This window comes from Culex quinquefasciatus, chromosome 1, assembly GCF_015732765.1.
Source record: "Culex quinquefasciatus strain JHB chromosome 1, VPISU_Cqui_1.0_pri_paternal, whole genome shotgun sequence".
NCBI lineage: Eukaryota > Metazoa > Arthropoda > Insecta > Diptera > Culicidae > Culex > Culex quinquefasciatus.
This window is the reverse complement of record NC_051861.1, coordinates 51,547,469-51,562,815: the sequence shown is the minus strand read 5'-3', so window position 1 is coordinate 51,562,815 and position 15,347 is coordinate 51,547,469. Positions and strand designations below refer to the sequence as shown.

At 41.4% G+C, this 15,347-nt stretch overlaps 1 protein-coding gene across 7 annotated transcripts in view; it reads right to left on the bottom strand.

Moving 5' to 3' along the window:
* Positions 1-15,347, bottom strand: part of LOC119765461 — a 370,431-nt gene that overhangs the window by 305,394 nt on the left and 49,690 nt on the right. For 6 of the 7 annotated variants that reach the window (XR_005276747.1, XM_038249337.1, XM_038249341.1 and 3 more), the window contains exons 2-3: positions 11,737-11,832; positions 10,652-10,753 (exon numbers count right to left, since the gene is read on the bottom strand). Coding sequence is in view for 6 of the 7 variants with exons in the window: in XM_038249337.1 (XP_038105265.1) it covers positions 10,652-10,753; positions 11,737-11,832 (198 nt within the window). In the remaining variant the exon portion in view is untranslated. Of the gene's footprint in view, positions 1-4,375; positions 4,400-10,651; positions 10,754-11,736; positions 11,833-15,347 lie in introns of those variants that run through there. The other variant, XM_038249340.1, reaches the window with a different exon arrangement.

The following is a 15,347-nucleotide window of genomic DNA, read 5'->3' as shown; positions in this document are numbered from 1 at the left end:
TTCCCGGCTAGCGAGAAGCGGCCATGGATCAAACAGTGAAGAAGTTGACATATGCGTTACAGCAGCGACACCTGGCGGAACAGAAGGTGGTGTTTGTAGAGGATCTTCTTCTGGGTTTGTACCAACCCACGCTACCACAGCTGACAACCCTGTACGACTTCTTGTGTGCAGCGTTCCGAGAGTACAGCCAGCACCACCTCACGGTCCTCGAACTCATCCCAATAGAGGACCTCGCTCAGCAGGAGGCTGAATTCGAGAGGAACGATGCGAGTTTCTACAATGTTGCCACTGCGGTGGCAGAAATGCAGATCGAAGCAGAGAGAAAGCCAACATCAACCCTGATCGCGCAACGGCAGCAGCACTTGCAAGCAAAAGTATGGCTGAAACAGATGCATAAGGCCTGGGAGGCCAACCAAGTGGACGTTCCAAAGCCTGCACCGAGCCACAAACTCCTCCAGAACCAACAGACTGCTCCCACGAGGCCGATCATCATCGTTTCTGCCAGCGGACTTGGCGGCGAATCCCTGACAATCCAGAGCTCGGACCAGCCGAGTGCAGCCGATTCCCGATCAGCGAGGGATATCAACGCGAACCCGAATGCGAACGCCAGGTCTGACTTGCTCGAGGCAACCAGTTGTGAGTCTAAGGTCGTCACCGCCGAATCGGAGTCAGGCCGAGTGCAGCCAGCAATGGTGCGATGTTCCGACGACGAAGCCGACCAGCGCCATGTCTGCAGCGATAGTGGCCTCCAACGTGGGGTCCAAATCCACAATCACAGCCAAATCCAGATTTGCCGCCTCCGGATCGGATCTATCCCGAACTTGACGACTCTGATGACCGTCCCGGAGAACCAACCGCTTCTGCAGGCCGCGGCTAGGGCACCAGACAAGTGTGAAGTTCCCTTTTCAAGCCACGTAACTCCGGACAAGATCGCAGTCCACAAGCCAACAAGGAATCCGCCAAAACTAGCGCCCCTCGATCAGTGCAAGACCGGATTACCACCTCCCAAACCCCTCCAGGAGCAGCAGACGGCAACTGCGGCCATCGAATCCACATACAAGCTTGGCAGCGATTCCCGGCCAAGCCAGAACGCGGAACAACCGAATTCAGTCGCCTCCCGACTAAGTGAGAAAGTCACAACGAACCCGAGTATGGACACCAAATCCGACTTCCCCGATGAGAGTAGCAGTGAGCCGACGCATCCAACCGGACACTTAAAGGACGTCACCACCGAAGCTGAACTCGACAACGAGCTGCCAGCTGCAGTGTTCCCGTCCAAACAAGTTCCCCCACACAACAGCGACCTTAAACCAGAAGCGACCGTGAAGACTGAGCCACTACAACCGAAAGTGGCTCAAAATTCCGTTCACCACGGCGAGCCAGAACAACGCCGTGTCCACAGCGACAGCGGTCTACAGAAGATGGACGTACCAAAATCCGAGGAAAAGCCGAACTGCTTCCATCAGAACGGCAGTTACAACATGGACTTTGCGATGGTGATGACCGTCCCAGTGTACAAACCGCTGCCGCAGCCAGCGGCCAAGGCACCAGACAAGCGTAGACTTCTCTTACCAAGCCGCGTACATCTGGACAAAAGCGTAGTCCACGTCGAAGAAGGGCGTCCTCCCGACGACTTGGTTCTCGCCGGAGAACCCGAGTTGAAGTGTAGCCGATCAACCCAATCCCGATCCCACTCCGAGCCTGCATCGTCAGAAATGCACGTGGTCAACCAGTCGAGAAAACGCCACAAGTCAGTAAGTAATCTGTCCAACCTAACCCCGTACAAGTTCGCCAACGTAGACACGAGCCGTCGTGTGCCCAGCATCCAGATCACAAACCGCCAAAGGTGGTGCACCATCTGGTTTCTGATCGCTCAAGTGCAGAGTCAACCAGTCGCGTTGAAGCTCGTGATCTCAATGATTGGCCCCCAAGGTAGCTTTCATGAACCGCCCAGCCAAGATGAACCGTTCCAAGTACGAGATCAACTCAGTCGTTTCCAGCGAACGGTCGATCGCCGGCGCAAGAGCTGGCATTCGACAATCCCACCGGACAAGTCACGCGATCCCGAGTCAGCTCAACCCTGCAAGCGCAGGAGCAACCTCCGAGAGTTTCACGCCGTTTTACCGGGCATCGAAGACGTCGGCGAGCGACGAGAACCGGCGGACCAGTCCGCAGCCATCCACCGGAAGCGTTGTGTGGGCCGAACCAAAGAGTTGAGGGACCTCAACGGGGGGAGTATGTTCGGTACGAACGAAGCCAGAAACCCCACCGTGACGACCATCTGCGTTGCCGACGACGAGGGAGAAACGTCATTTGCAACACACCAAGAGCGCGCGGGCAGCGCGCCTAGTAAGTCCGCATCCAACCTCCGACCGAGAAGGACGAAGCAGTAACAACAACAGCAGTGAAAGTGAAGTGCAGAAGAAAGAGGAAAGAGTGGGAGAAAATAAACCAGAAAAGCAATTCCCCGGTGTTTTCCTTTTTCCGTGGCCCCCCTTTCCCCCTACAACTCCAAGCACATACAGTCCACCGCTTCCCATGTCGGCCAGGCCCGAACAGCACCAAAAGAGCAGCAAAAAAGGATAAAACATGTGTACCAGCCAGGGCAGAGACGTGATAATTTGCATAATTACGCCAAAAGAGGCCACCATTGGAGGAGTTGCTTTTTCAACCCAGGGTGGCTTAACCCGTGCCCTGCAAGACAACCCTGGAGGTCACACGACATGGCGAGGCGGGACATGCTCGAACCAGTGAAACTCTTTCATCTGTTTTGTCAGTGTGGATGGTGTGTGCCACGTGAGGGCAATGAAAAGAGTGTAAATGAGGTACACACTTGGTCGTCGTGCGGTTCGCACTGCAATCAATTATTTAGGGTTAAAATTTTGCCATTGTATTTTAGTGCGGGATGTTGATTCTGACCTTACACTGCTGAAAATTAAGCAGTTTCAGCAAGAATGTCGTTTTAATTTATTTTTGCAACTCCGTCGTGAAACTACTTACTTTTCCTGTCATTCTTGAACGACGAAACAGCATACTTTTCTGTGCCAAAAATAAATGAATCGAAAAGTAACCCTTTTCAAAACAAATGCTGAAAAGTTCTGAAATGGATGCTGAAAAGTTGATCTTTTCAGCACTTGTTTCGAAAAGTTATACTTTTACACATTTTTTTTATTTGAACGATTCATTGACTCAATGCATGGACATTTGTCCTATAATTCTGTCCAAAAGATGTTTTTCGGAATTGCAAAAAACGTTGTATGGAACTCGTTGCAAAATTTGATTTTTCATCACTCGTCGTATTTATCTAACTCGGTGAACCTCGTTAGATAAATGTACGACTCATGCTGAAAAAATCCTCTTTTTGCAACTTGTTGCATAAACTACGATTAACATTTAAATATAAAAAAAGCCTCATGAAAGCTGTTCAACCTATTTTGTTTAAGTAGGCTCCAACCCATGAACTTTATAAGGCTGCGTTGAAATACAAACAATCAATGCTCTAATGAATCAATCAAAACAAATGATCTAAAAAACGTCCTGAGTGTAATTTTTAAAAAGTTGTTCAGTCATAAATATCCTTGACAAACACTCTCGCTTGAATCACTCATCAACTAAGTTGCCTTGTTACGTTCCATCTCGGGAATAAACTATATTTTTTCATGAACTTCCACTTATCACAGGACAAAGAATTTTTTTTATGGCGATTGTCTACGATTCATACAAAAAAGTTTTTTTTTGTATGGAAAATTGTGAACGAGGGGGGGGGGGGGGGGTAACAGATTAACAAAAAAGTGTCCACGTGGTTTATGGATGGTCCCAACGGAACCTTTGGATTGTGAGTCCAACTGCCTACCAGCGACTCCTCCGAGGCTGGACCTAGGGAGACGACTCCTACACCTGGACTGAGCTATCGACCTAACCCTCTAGGTTAGACCGGAGCCAACATTTACTTCCCGTCCGACGGAAGGCGTGGTTAGACAAATCTCCTCTCGAAAAATGCCACCCGGGCCGTCTGGAATCGAACCCAAACCGATTGGGTGAGAGGCAACCACGCTTACCCCTGCACCACGGTTCCTGGTACTTTTGATCATAATTTCTATTTTGCGAGTCCATTTCTCATCATTTGGGTGTGCCAACCACACGCAAGATGAAGGCTTAACTGCTTAGCACATTTTGGTCGCTGTTATTTGAAAAAGTAACACCAAAATTTGCTATTTGCATGGCATTTTTGGTGCAGCAGTTGCAATTGGTGACAAAACGGAAATGATATCACAATGCTCCAGATGCAACAGCAAAATCTACTAACCTGATTATTCCATATTGTTCTCAGTGATATTCTTCGACACATCGAATACATTTGCCATTGATGAACAGCTTATCCTTGAAGTTTTTAAAGCTTCTGGAAAATAACAAGATTGAAAAATAAATGCCATTTACATGAAACTGTATTGCAGGGGCATTTCAACGATTTCAAGATGTGCTTAGTTGGTACATCAAATACATTTTATTTTTGGTTTTCAATGAAAGCATTTCTTTTGAGACATAATTTTAGCGCAAAACTAATTACCTTATCAAAACTGGTCAACATGGTCCCATAGGTTAAGAGGAATTTTAAAAAAATACTATAATACCAAAATAATACAAAAATGTAGTGTCCAATCATTGACAAATTATGAAATTTGCAAAATCAAAACAATACCTTAAATTGGTATGATACCAAATTTTGCTCTTGTATAAACCTATAGAGAAATTTCGAAGGATCCACGAATACCAAAATTTGGTATTGATTTATTGATAACAGAGAAAAATATGAGTATGCATTTCCCTTGTTACACAGCTCGACCTTTTTGGAGTTAATGTCAGTAAATACCTCAGTTTCGTCAAGGTATGATAGATTTGCTATGGAATGCTATGGAATTATGTTAAACAACCATGCGTTCCCTTATATAATGAACCATGCGCACCCCTTATTTTTCTACCCACATAGATAAACGTGGGTGCCCGTGGTTGCTCAAGATAACTCCATAGAATTTGTTCCCAAATTTATAATTATATTTATTGGCAGGGAATCCACTAAAATTTAATTTTGTCAATTGGAGCGTGCCCAGGGAGCTCAAATCTATCATACCTTGATGAAACTGAGGCGTTAACTGACGTCAACTTCAAAAATTGTCGAGTTGTCTTATTTACCCATGCTCGAGATGGTCTCCGGAAGCAAAACAAAGTATGAAAGTTATGTTCAAGACTTCTTTTTTTAGGAATTCACAACCCTGGATTCCACCCTTCCTTATCGTGTATGCCTTGCGTTATAAAGATTGACGAAAATACTTGCATCGTTTAATGATCCTTTTCTGAGGTTATTAAACATCCTTGTTCTTCAAATAGAAAAATTCTGTCTATTAGTGCCAGTTCAGATCAAGTTTGATATCATTAATATGTTCAAGACTGATTTAAATTTAAAATAAAACACAAATAACTAAATCACGTAAACAGAAGTGTCCGGTCCTAATTGCTCACATATGGCTTAAAAGAAAAAAAAAAGCACGAACAGAAGAAAGTGCACAAGAGCAGCAACACTTATGTTGCACATCGACATTTGAAAACAAAAGCTCGCAACTGAAACTCTGCTTAACTCCCCAGTCTCCAAGCCCCTTGCCCATTCGAAAGCAACATATCCGACTTGGCCGCAATGGGGGTTGCTTAAAAATTCATCCGCCGTACCTACCGAATGAAGAAGGGAAGTCAACAATCTAATGGGATATGAATTATTTATAAATGGCTGTAATTATCTGCTTACAACCCTTTCCTCCTGCTGTTCTCGCGCGGGAAAATGTTTTCGCGTGGATTTGCAACCCTTCTCAGGCTGGACACTAGTTTTTAAACTTCCTCGCAGACAATAGAGTTGATATGAAATGGTCGTTTGGTTGGTAACATTCTTTAAGCACAATTTATCTCAGTTGAACCGAAGCCGCCACCTGATGGGAAGGTCAAAGCGATTTGGCCAAGACCCAAGGCAGCAAGCTCCACGTGGAACGTGACAGCGAAGCGATCAGATTTCTGTAATACAGTCGACTCTCTGGCTGTCGATCTTCTCGATATTAATGTTGCTCCAGATGTCAATATTTTTTTTCAGTCCCCTCAAATAACATGCTGTGATTTTTCGTTCTATAATTTGATACTCCCCGCTCTCGACGTTCCTTCAATATCGACAACGGGAGAGTCCACTGTAATAATGCTTTAAAAAGCAAGTAGGGGAAATATAGCCATTTTCGTCTCGTCACATTTCGTAAGCCTTTGGACCTATTTTCATCACTTTCGAAGTTTTTCGCTTTTAAAACAACATTTTCGGAAACATTAACAACGGAGAGTAGCTTGCTCACTTTTATTTGAGCTATTTATTACTTTGGAATTGTCAATAATACTTTATGGAAACAGAAATTTATGACCAAATTTCTTATGAAATGAAAATGTGACGAGAAAGGGTAACGTCCCCTAATTCACACTTTAGTCTAGTTTCTAAGTTTTATGGTACGATGAAGTTATTTGGCAAATAACGTCATGATTCGAATTCCCGGACACTTCATCTTGTTTTATCAATTATTTGGATATAAGTTCGCATTATGAATGTCAAAACTGTGTTATTTGATGAATTTCAACATCAACTTTCATTTAAAGTTTGTTTGAACGCTGTAGTTAATGCCAAAACAATTAAATACAATAAAATTATAATTTTACCAAAAATGTGAAACATTTCACTTGAAATATTTCATAGGCGTTCGAAGCACCGGGAAGGCAAAGCAGAAATTGATGGTTTCGATTTCCTTAAATTCTAGCAAATTTTTATATAAACTATCGATTGTTTTGATGTTTACAGCTTATTTGAGACCTAATGAATGCCATTCACTAACATTTCAGTCCAAATTTGTGCGATTCATAAGTAAAATCGAGTGTCCGGAATTCGAAGCAAAAGTGTCCGGATTTCGAATCAGCTTTTATCAGTGTCCGGGATTCGAAGCACAACAAGTCACTTTAATTTTAAAATTCTGATGAAAAATGGTTAGAAAAGACATAGTTTGCATGCATTTTCATGGAACTGACTGTTTTTACTACATCCTGATAATGTTTCTACATTTCCAACTTATTACATGATTGTTTGCCAGCTATAACAAAAATGATATGCTACTAAGTGTCCGGATTTCGAATCATGACGTTATGTAGCATAGTTCAGAAATTCCTCGTCATAGCGCCCATGATGGTTTGACTGGATTTTCCACACTTTAATCACTTCTTTCCTACCATACCTTCCCTCGCATCTGGAACGGACACTTGTCCAGAGTTGTCTAGTGTACTTTATCGAAGATATCGATTACTACGCTCACCTAACTCAATCTGGGCCATCTGAAAATGCCTGGGGAAGCAGGAAAATTGGGGATTGGCCATGCTGAAGCAACTGCCAAACAACAGGTTGAAGAGCGCTGCGGGGTACGAAACGGGGATTGTATGCTGATGAAAAAGAGGAATCCTACAAAAAAATGAATCGAAAGAATCCAGCATCCAAAAGCAGCAGCAGCATCAACAAGGTGCGATGTGAAGAATTAGTCAAAATATTAAAAAAAATATTCGAAATAAAAACGCGGGTTTTAAAGAAAACCTAGATGTTTGGGTATCAAATAATCGGAAATTGTATGCCCTTTGCCCGATGCCACATAGGTTGACTTGTGAATCGTGAACCGGTTCGGATGCCGGTGGATTTTCCGACGACGTAATTCCGGTAGAGTGTCCAATTTTCCATGACGGGAAATTTGTAACCCCGGGAAATTGGACGCTCTGAATTCCGGGTTGGCACAAAATTCCAACGAAAAATCTATTCAATCGATACAAAGACCCCCAAAACGGTGTTATACCCACTCCAGAATGTTTATTTAGCAATTCTATGGTAATATATTGACATTTAGTTAAATTGAAAGTTTGCATAATTAAGTTTAGATAAGTTCTTTATAGAATTTCCAGAGTTATTTAAACTTTTATACTAAGTATTTAGTGAACTTTATATTCAATCGAACATATTTTTTAATCAGTCAAGGATGCCTATTTGGAGTTGGAAGACTGGATTTATGGTGATTTGTCAACAAATAACATAATTATGTAAATTTTTCGAAAGGTGTACAAACTTTTTTGCACCTTTTTTGATTTCTGTAGTAGTATTTGTTATATAACTTTTTAGGGAAATCATCTTTTCGTGAGCTTTTTATGTTCGGCATGAGTTTCTGAACAAAACGTAGTACTAGGTTTCTGTCAAACTTTAAATTGTTTACATGTTACATCACAAAATGTGCAAAGTGCCCAAATACTATTTATACTGTATCTTTGCCGTTATACATACATTTGCGATTGTTCCACAACCCGTCCTGAGCAGAACTAGTCGGGTCGCAACAGACCTTCCACTGTGTTGCGATCGGGGCCACACTGGCGCAAAAGCGGGAGTGTTTCAAGAAGGGTGGTGTGTTGGCATTGGGTATTTCTTCCTGCAAAACCTGGACGAGGAAAGTTGGCATTTCTGTGTCGTATTGGTTCTCCTTCACCTCGGTTTAGCTTGCTGCGCATTGTACGACTCCCGTACTGTTACAAACCAAAATTACCAAACCATCCACATTAACGACCCCCGGGTCTTTTGTGGTCTCTATTGCAAGTTTCTGCTCGAACCTAGGAGTCCGAAGGCTTGAATGGGGAGAGCACTCAAACCTCTTTCTACTCCAAGGAACCTTCCACCCCAGTGTTTGAACTGACGACCTTTGGATTGCGAGTCCAACCGCCGCCAGCGATTCCACCGGAGTAGGCTTGGTTTGGTGTGTTGTTTGTACTTATGGCATGGAGACGACTCCTACACCTGGAATGACTTAACGGCCTAACATCAACCAAGTCCGGGACCGACATTTTACTTCCTCATCCGATGGAAGGTTGGACCAGATGGGAATCGAACCCAGAATCATCCGCCAGAATTACCATAGTATCTTAAAATATTTTTTTACTATGCCTCAATCATTCCAAAAATAAATCTGTCGCTAAAATTAATTCACCCGATGTTACGCACACTTTCCCAAATCACTCTACCTCTTTTGCATCCATTTATTCTGCACTTAAATTTGCCACACACAATTTTACATAACTACCTACGCAAAGATGGCTTTCATGTCACCACGTCCTCCTACAACTCTCTCAATGTTAGACCCTCGTCAGGTGGGTTCATTTAACAATCCGCAAGCATCCCGAAGCAATCACAGGCATATGCTCAAAAAATGGTGGTAGAATGGAGAAAATTGACCTTTGTTAATTATGCTGACGCAGAGTGAAAATCAAACAATATGTAAAAAGAAAAACAAAACAAAAATAATTCTCATTTATTCATAGATACTTTGAACAATCTTAACAGAAGCATTGCAATAATGTTTTTTAACATTAAAATTTAGAAAAAAATATCCAACCGTTCTTCAGCACCTTTTCTATGTTTAAAAGAAACACTGGCTTTAAGAAAATAAGTCGATTCAAAGTAATAATCATTAAAAAAGGATCAATTTAGTATCAATCAAAAACTCAATAGTGGTTCAAATAGTTCTAGCTGGTATTAAACATACAATTGCTATTTGATACAAATTAATAACAAACTCAGATGCAATAGAAGCAGCATGCCAGATTAAACGAATTTTTAGCTCAGCGAAAGTATTACTCCAAGACATAAAGCTTTAATCCATGGTATGCTACACTTAGTTTCTTGATGCTCAAGATGATTAGTTTAGGGTTGACCAAATCCGGGCTTTTTTGGGGCTACTTCCTGGAATCAAAGATTAACCCATCGCTAGGGAAATTTCCAAATTTGAGCGCATTCGCGAAATGTCACTCTCAGGATTCCAATCGAACTGTCAAATCGGAGTTCCAATCGAGAAAACTGAACAAATGTCTGTGTGTATGTGTGAGAGTATGTATGTATGTGACCAACAAACTAGCTCATGTTTCTCGGCACTGGCTGAACCGATTTGACCCGAACCTGTTGCATTCGACTTGGTTTAGGGTCTCATAGATCGAGTTTTATACAGATTGAAGTTTTGAAGTTCAAAAGTTATGTATAAAAATGTGTTTTCACATATATCCGAATCTCACTTAAATGTATGTAAACTATGTCCGGGTCCATCATCCGACCCATCGTTGGTAAGGTTATCAGAAGACCTTTCCAACGAGCCTAAACATTGAAGATCTTGCAAACCTGTCTCGAGTTATGCCCACTTAAGTGATATTGATGTACTTTTTGGACGCCGGATATCACTTAAATGTATGTAAACTATGTCCGGATCCACCATCCAACCCACCGTTGGTTAGGTTATCAGAAGACCTTTCCAACGAGTTCAAAACATTGAAGATCTGGCAACCCTGTCTCGAGGTATGGCCATATAAATGACATTTATGTACTTTTTTTTATTCCGGATCTTAAAAAGAGATGAAATTTATGTACAATTCCATCATAACAGCCATTGTTGGTAATAAGTGAGGAAGGCTTCAACCACATAGGTGGATTAAGTTAGTTTTTATATAAAGTTCATTTTTGGAGCAGGATTATAGCCTTACCTCAGTGAGGAAGGCAAAATAAAAAAAAACTAACCCGCAGTTGACCTTGTAGTGCTTCGCCTTCTTCTCCGACATTTTGTTCGCGTTCTTCTCCGGCATTTTGTTCGCGTTCTTCTCGTTGTTGATGATTGCCGTGCTGTAAAATAAAATAATTATTAACTGCTTAAGTTTTGTCTGTCATTCAAATATTCTGCCATTCTACGAACACATAAACTTTGAAAAATATTTGCAACGGCCTAAATTCTCTTAAAAAATTAGTCAAACCGTTATCCCATGCATTCTTGGATATTCTTTAAGGTGAAGCCGTTGATCATTTTTGAAGAAAATTGATCAGTATAAAATGCTCTGTATCTCATTCAATTTAACGAAATTCGAAAATTTTCCAAAAAAACACCTCTGAGATTTTTTCAGCGTTTGTAGTGCTGGATCTCCACTTCCAAATGCAACCTGGTGCTTAAAATTTGGCTTGCGCTTTTTTCGAGATATTTAAGTTTTTATGTTGCATCTTTTTAACCTTAAAATGGATGTAACTGTTGACCCTTAAGTCCAAATTGAACAGTCAAAAATAAAATTGTATATTTTTCAGAGCTCGAAAAGTGTCCCGAATATCAATTTTCGCTAAAACCCTGAACTAACCCTGAATTGCCACGTTTAAAAAATCTAATTTTTGAAAGTTTGCTCAGATGCTATCTATGAATTTGGTCGAAGATTAAGAGATAAAATTTTGGTGTCTTAGACAAAGTTGCTTGGATTGGCAAGCCCAACAACTTTTTAGAAGACAACAAAATTCCCAAAATATTCCTGAAAAGTGAGATTTTCAAAATCACCCTAAAAGTGAACCACCCTAATTTTCAACCAAACCAAAAGTTACCCCTTTCCATTTGCAACAACTCTTTTCAAGACACCTTAGCTCCAAAACTTCACAATTTTTCGGAAAATCCGTTTTCCACTTAATTTTGCGATCTGGACCACTGTGCAATGATGGAAGTCTTCACGTTAAGTTAGAAGAAAACGCATTTCAACAGCTGGAGCTAGCAAATTGCAAGGTTACACACACACACACGCACTTATGGATCATTAAGTTTTATCAATATTTTTTATTATTTTATCAATACATACCAACGCGAACTCCTCGTCACAATCTTCCAAGAACTGCTCGACGTCAAAGATTTCGGCCTGAGTAGCCGGACCCAGCTCCATCGACTCGTCCGACATCTGAAATGAAAATTCCGTTACCATTCATAATATTTTTTAAAGTTTAGGGCCATCCTTAATCCACGTGGACACTTCGGCAAATTAAGGAACGGGGCTTCTTAGGCTTCTTAAAAAAAACAGTTGTCCACGTAGCTTATGATTGACGCAATTAAATTCGCAAACGTGTTAGCAAAAGTCCACGATTGACCTTTTAAATGTAGAATACAATCAACATGGGTGGTTAGAGGGATGAGATTAAGCCATACAAATTTACAAATATTCACATAGCCCAATCTAACCCTCCATCCGGCTCCGTAAACTTTCTGTAAAGTTGCCGTGAAGATTACTTCTTCCTTAAAAAGTTTAACTCCATTTTGCACACACTCTCACTTTTAATTTCTCGATACAATTATCTACGTGCGTATGTTTTGCGTGTACGTACACGAAAAAAAGTGAGGTTTTTTTTTCCGGCCAGCAAAATCGAATGGTGCGCTACTGTCATAAAGCTCTTTGGGCAACTATTTTCATAACTTAGCACACAATTTGTTTTGCGGGCTGGTAAAAATTCTGGAGCAACATTTGAAAGGGGCGGTACGACATTGCTCTTACGGCCTTTCGTTACAATGGGAAGAAAGGCCGTAAAAGCAATGTCGTACCGCCCTTTTCAAATGGTGCTCCAGAATTTATCTCATTTCTTTCGTAAGCGTACAAGCAATACATTTGCACGTAGCTTACTGGATTACCACGTTTACATATGCGGGAGGTTCCATAGAAAATGTACATTTTTTTGTACAGAAAAAGCAGATAATTAAACTGTTTTGAGAAAAAGTTACCATTCAGGAGCAACATTTGAAAGGGCTCTTATAGCTTTTCATTACACGTGTTTAAACGAACCAAAAGGCCGTAAGAGCAATGTTGTAATGCTCCTTCAAATGTTGCTCCAGCTTTTGTCTCTGAACTTGCAAATTAGTTCCAGCCGTCAAAATGCTGATTCGCCTTTTTTTCATTTATTGGTTCAGACATTTAAAACCACATGATTTGTGCACGATTCACGATTTTAATCACAATAGTTGTATTGTTATTTTTTTTTTACCGCGGCTGATTTTCTTAAAATAATTCAAACGGTCGAAAATTCACCATAGCACATTGATTTTACAAAAACAAAACTGTGATAGAAAAGTATCCACCGCGATAATTTTTTGACAGTTCGATGTTCGACGCCAACGAAATATTTTAGGAAAATCCACTGAGGTTAACCAAAATCAAATTAACAATACAGCGAATGTACACGTACGCCACTGCCGAAGGATTAAAAAAAAGCCATGTCACTACTGCAACCATCTTTACGACTTGATCTAAAACCAATCTTGCAAGATGGTGTCAGTCTTGACCTACCCACCGACTACTTTTTGCTTACCGTTTTCAGAATCGCCCTCTGCCTTCACGATCAAATTGCAACTGAACGATGCAAGAGCAAAGTTTGCGAGATCATCCCATACCAGGGCAGCGAATGACCGAAAGGTTAAAGCTGCCGGAAATAAAGTAATTAACAACAACAACATCCCATACCAGTGTGCTCAGACTGTGAAAAAGAGAATACTGTATACAATTTAACAATATCTGTCATGAAAACTTATCACACGGAAATTCATGTACACCTCCCAGATGGGAAAATGATCCAAAATAGGGCCAAAAGCGTGCGCCGTTTTACTCATAAGCGTGCCGATTATTAACACGTTTTGTCCTTTAAGGCTAGTACGCAGATCGGAAGGGAATGGAGCAAGAAACAGCTTTACGAACAGCAGAACAGGGAGCGATTTCTTGGGGCTTTTTCTTCAACCTCTCTGGCTTGCTTTAGCTGCCGCTGCTGCCCATTTGATTTTTTTTCTTGGCCGGTTCCTTCCAAAAGGCGTTTTTTGATTTTATTTGAAGGTGATAACGATAACGGAACTATTGACTCGATTCAGGCTCGAGTCAATCTGGCTCGAAATCGAGCCAAAATTCTTAAGCCTAGTCTACAATAGGAAACACGCAGGATCGCATACGCAATTGCAAGTTTAGGACATGATTTTTTCAACGCGGGACTGGTTTGTGAACATTTTTACTATGGGACCCATATTTAAAAGATTTTTCAGATGGACCAACAAACTTGCCGTAAATATGAAAATTTCTGGAATAGAGATCTCCACGGTTTCTCTTACATACACCATGATTCTGTGTTAGTGTTTGTATTTTAAGTAATGTTTTGTTTTTATGATTGGCTGAATTCCAAGCAGCTGATTTTGTTTATACTATTTTTACACATAAATAGACAAATCGAGTAGATCAATTGCCTGTAAAACCAGCTGTTTACCCAGCCCTCTGTCACGACGGCCATGTTTATGAAACCTAAATGTTCGACGCGAACATGAAGAAAACAAAGAAGATGAAGAACGCATTTGCTGTCAAAATTTGAAAATAAAAAAAGTAAAAAAGGCATAATTTCATAATGTTGAAATGATTTCCATAAAAAATAACGACACGGGACGGATTTTCAAACACAAGTTCCCGAAGGATATTATCCGCCAGAGACTATAGATTAATGCCCCGCGAAGTGGCGATGAAGACGATTTTGCAAGTTCAAGGTTCAGATTTGTTCGGACTTCGTGATGAACTTCTTGTGAGTCCACAAAAGGTCGGATTCTACACAAGCACGCGATTCCTTCAATTCCCTGTGCGAGTCGACAGCGGGAGTGGGCCAGTCCTCGGAGAAGGTTATCGAAGGATGCTCGGAAAGACCAGCTCCGCCACAATTACCGGAATCACGGATGTTTCTTCACTTGGTCAGTTACTCCCTGCCGAAGATTGCAGCGAGTTGTTCGGAAGGATCAACAGCGGGACTTGGCCAGTCTCCGATCCAGTATTACCCGGCAAATCTTCCCGGTCAATCGGAAGCAACAGTTCTCACCTTTTTTCGTATCACACACAAGTTTCTTGAAGATTTGGTGTAAACAAACAGACAACACCAATACTGCTATACTTACAGAGCCCACGCAGTAGTATTAGTGAAGAGCCCACGATAAACAACGTGGGCTCTTCACTAATACTACTACGTGGGCTCTTCGAGGTTTTGGCGACTGTCAAACGTTCTAGCCATTTACAGTGGTGCCAGAGGGTTGGGTATAACTGAAACAATGGTTTTGCCTTCCTCACCTTACTGAGGAAAGGCTTTAAAATCACTCGAAAAATGAACTTCTTAATTCGACCTCGTAGACCCAGCTTCATGTATACCTATCGACTCAGAATCAAATTCTGAACAAATGTATGTGCGTGTGTCTGGATGTGAGTCCGTGCACCGAAAAATATGCACTCTATTATCTCCGGACTGGCTGAACCGATTTGGACCGTTTTGGTCTCATTCGATCCGTCTTAGGATCCCACAAGACCCTAGTTAATATCATAACGTTTAGTAAAGTACTTCAAAAGTTATGCTTAAAAAACGATTCTGGCTAAAGTTTGAAAAATTGTAAAAAGGGTGGTTTTTGTAAGAAAACCCG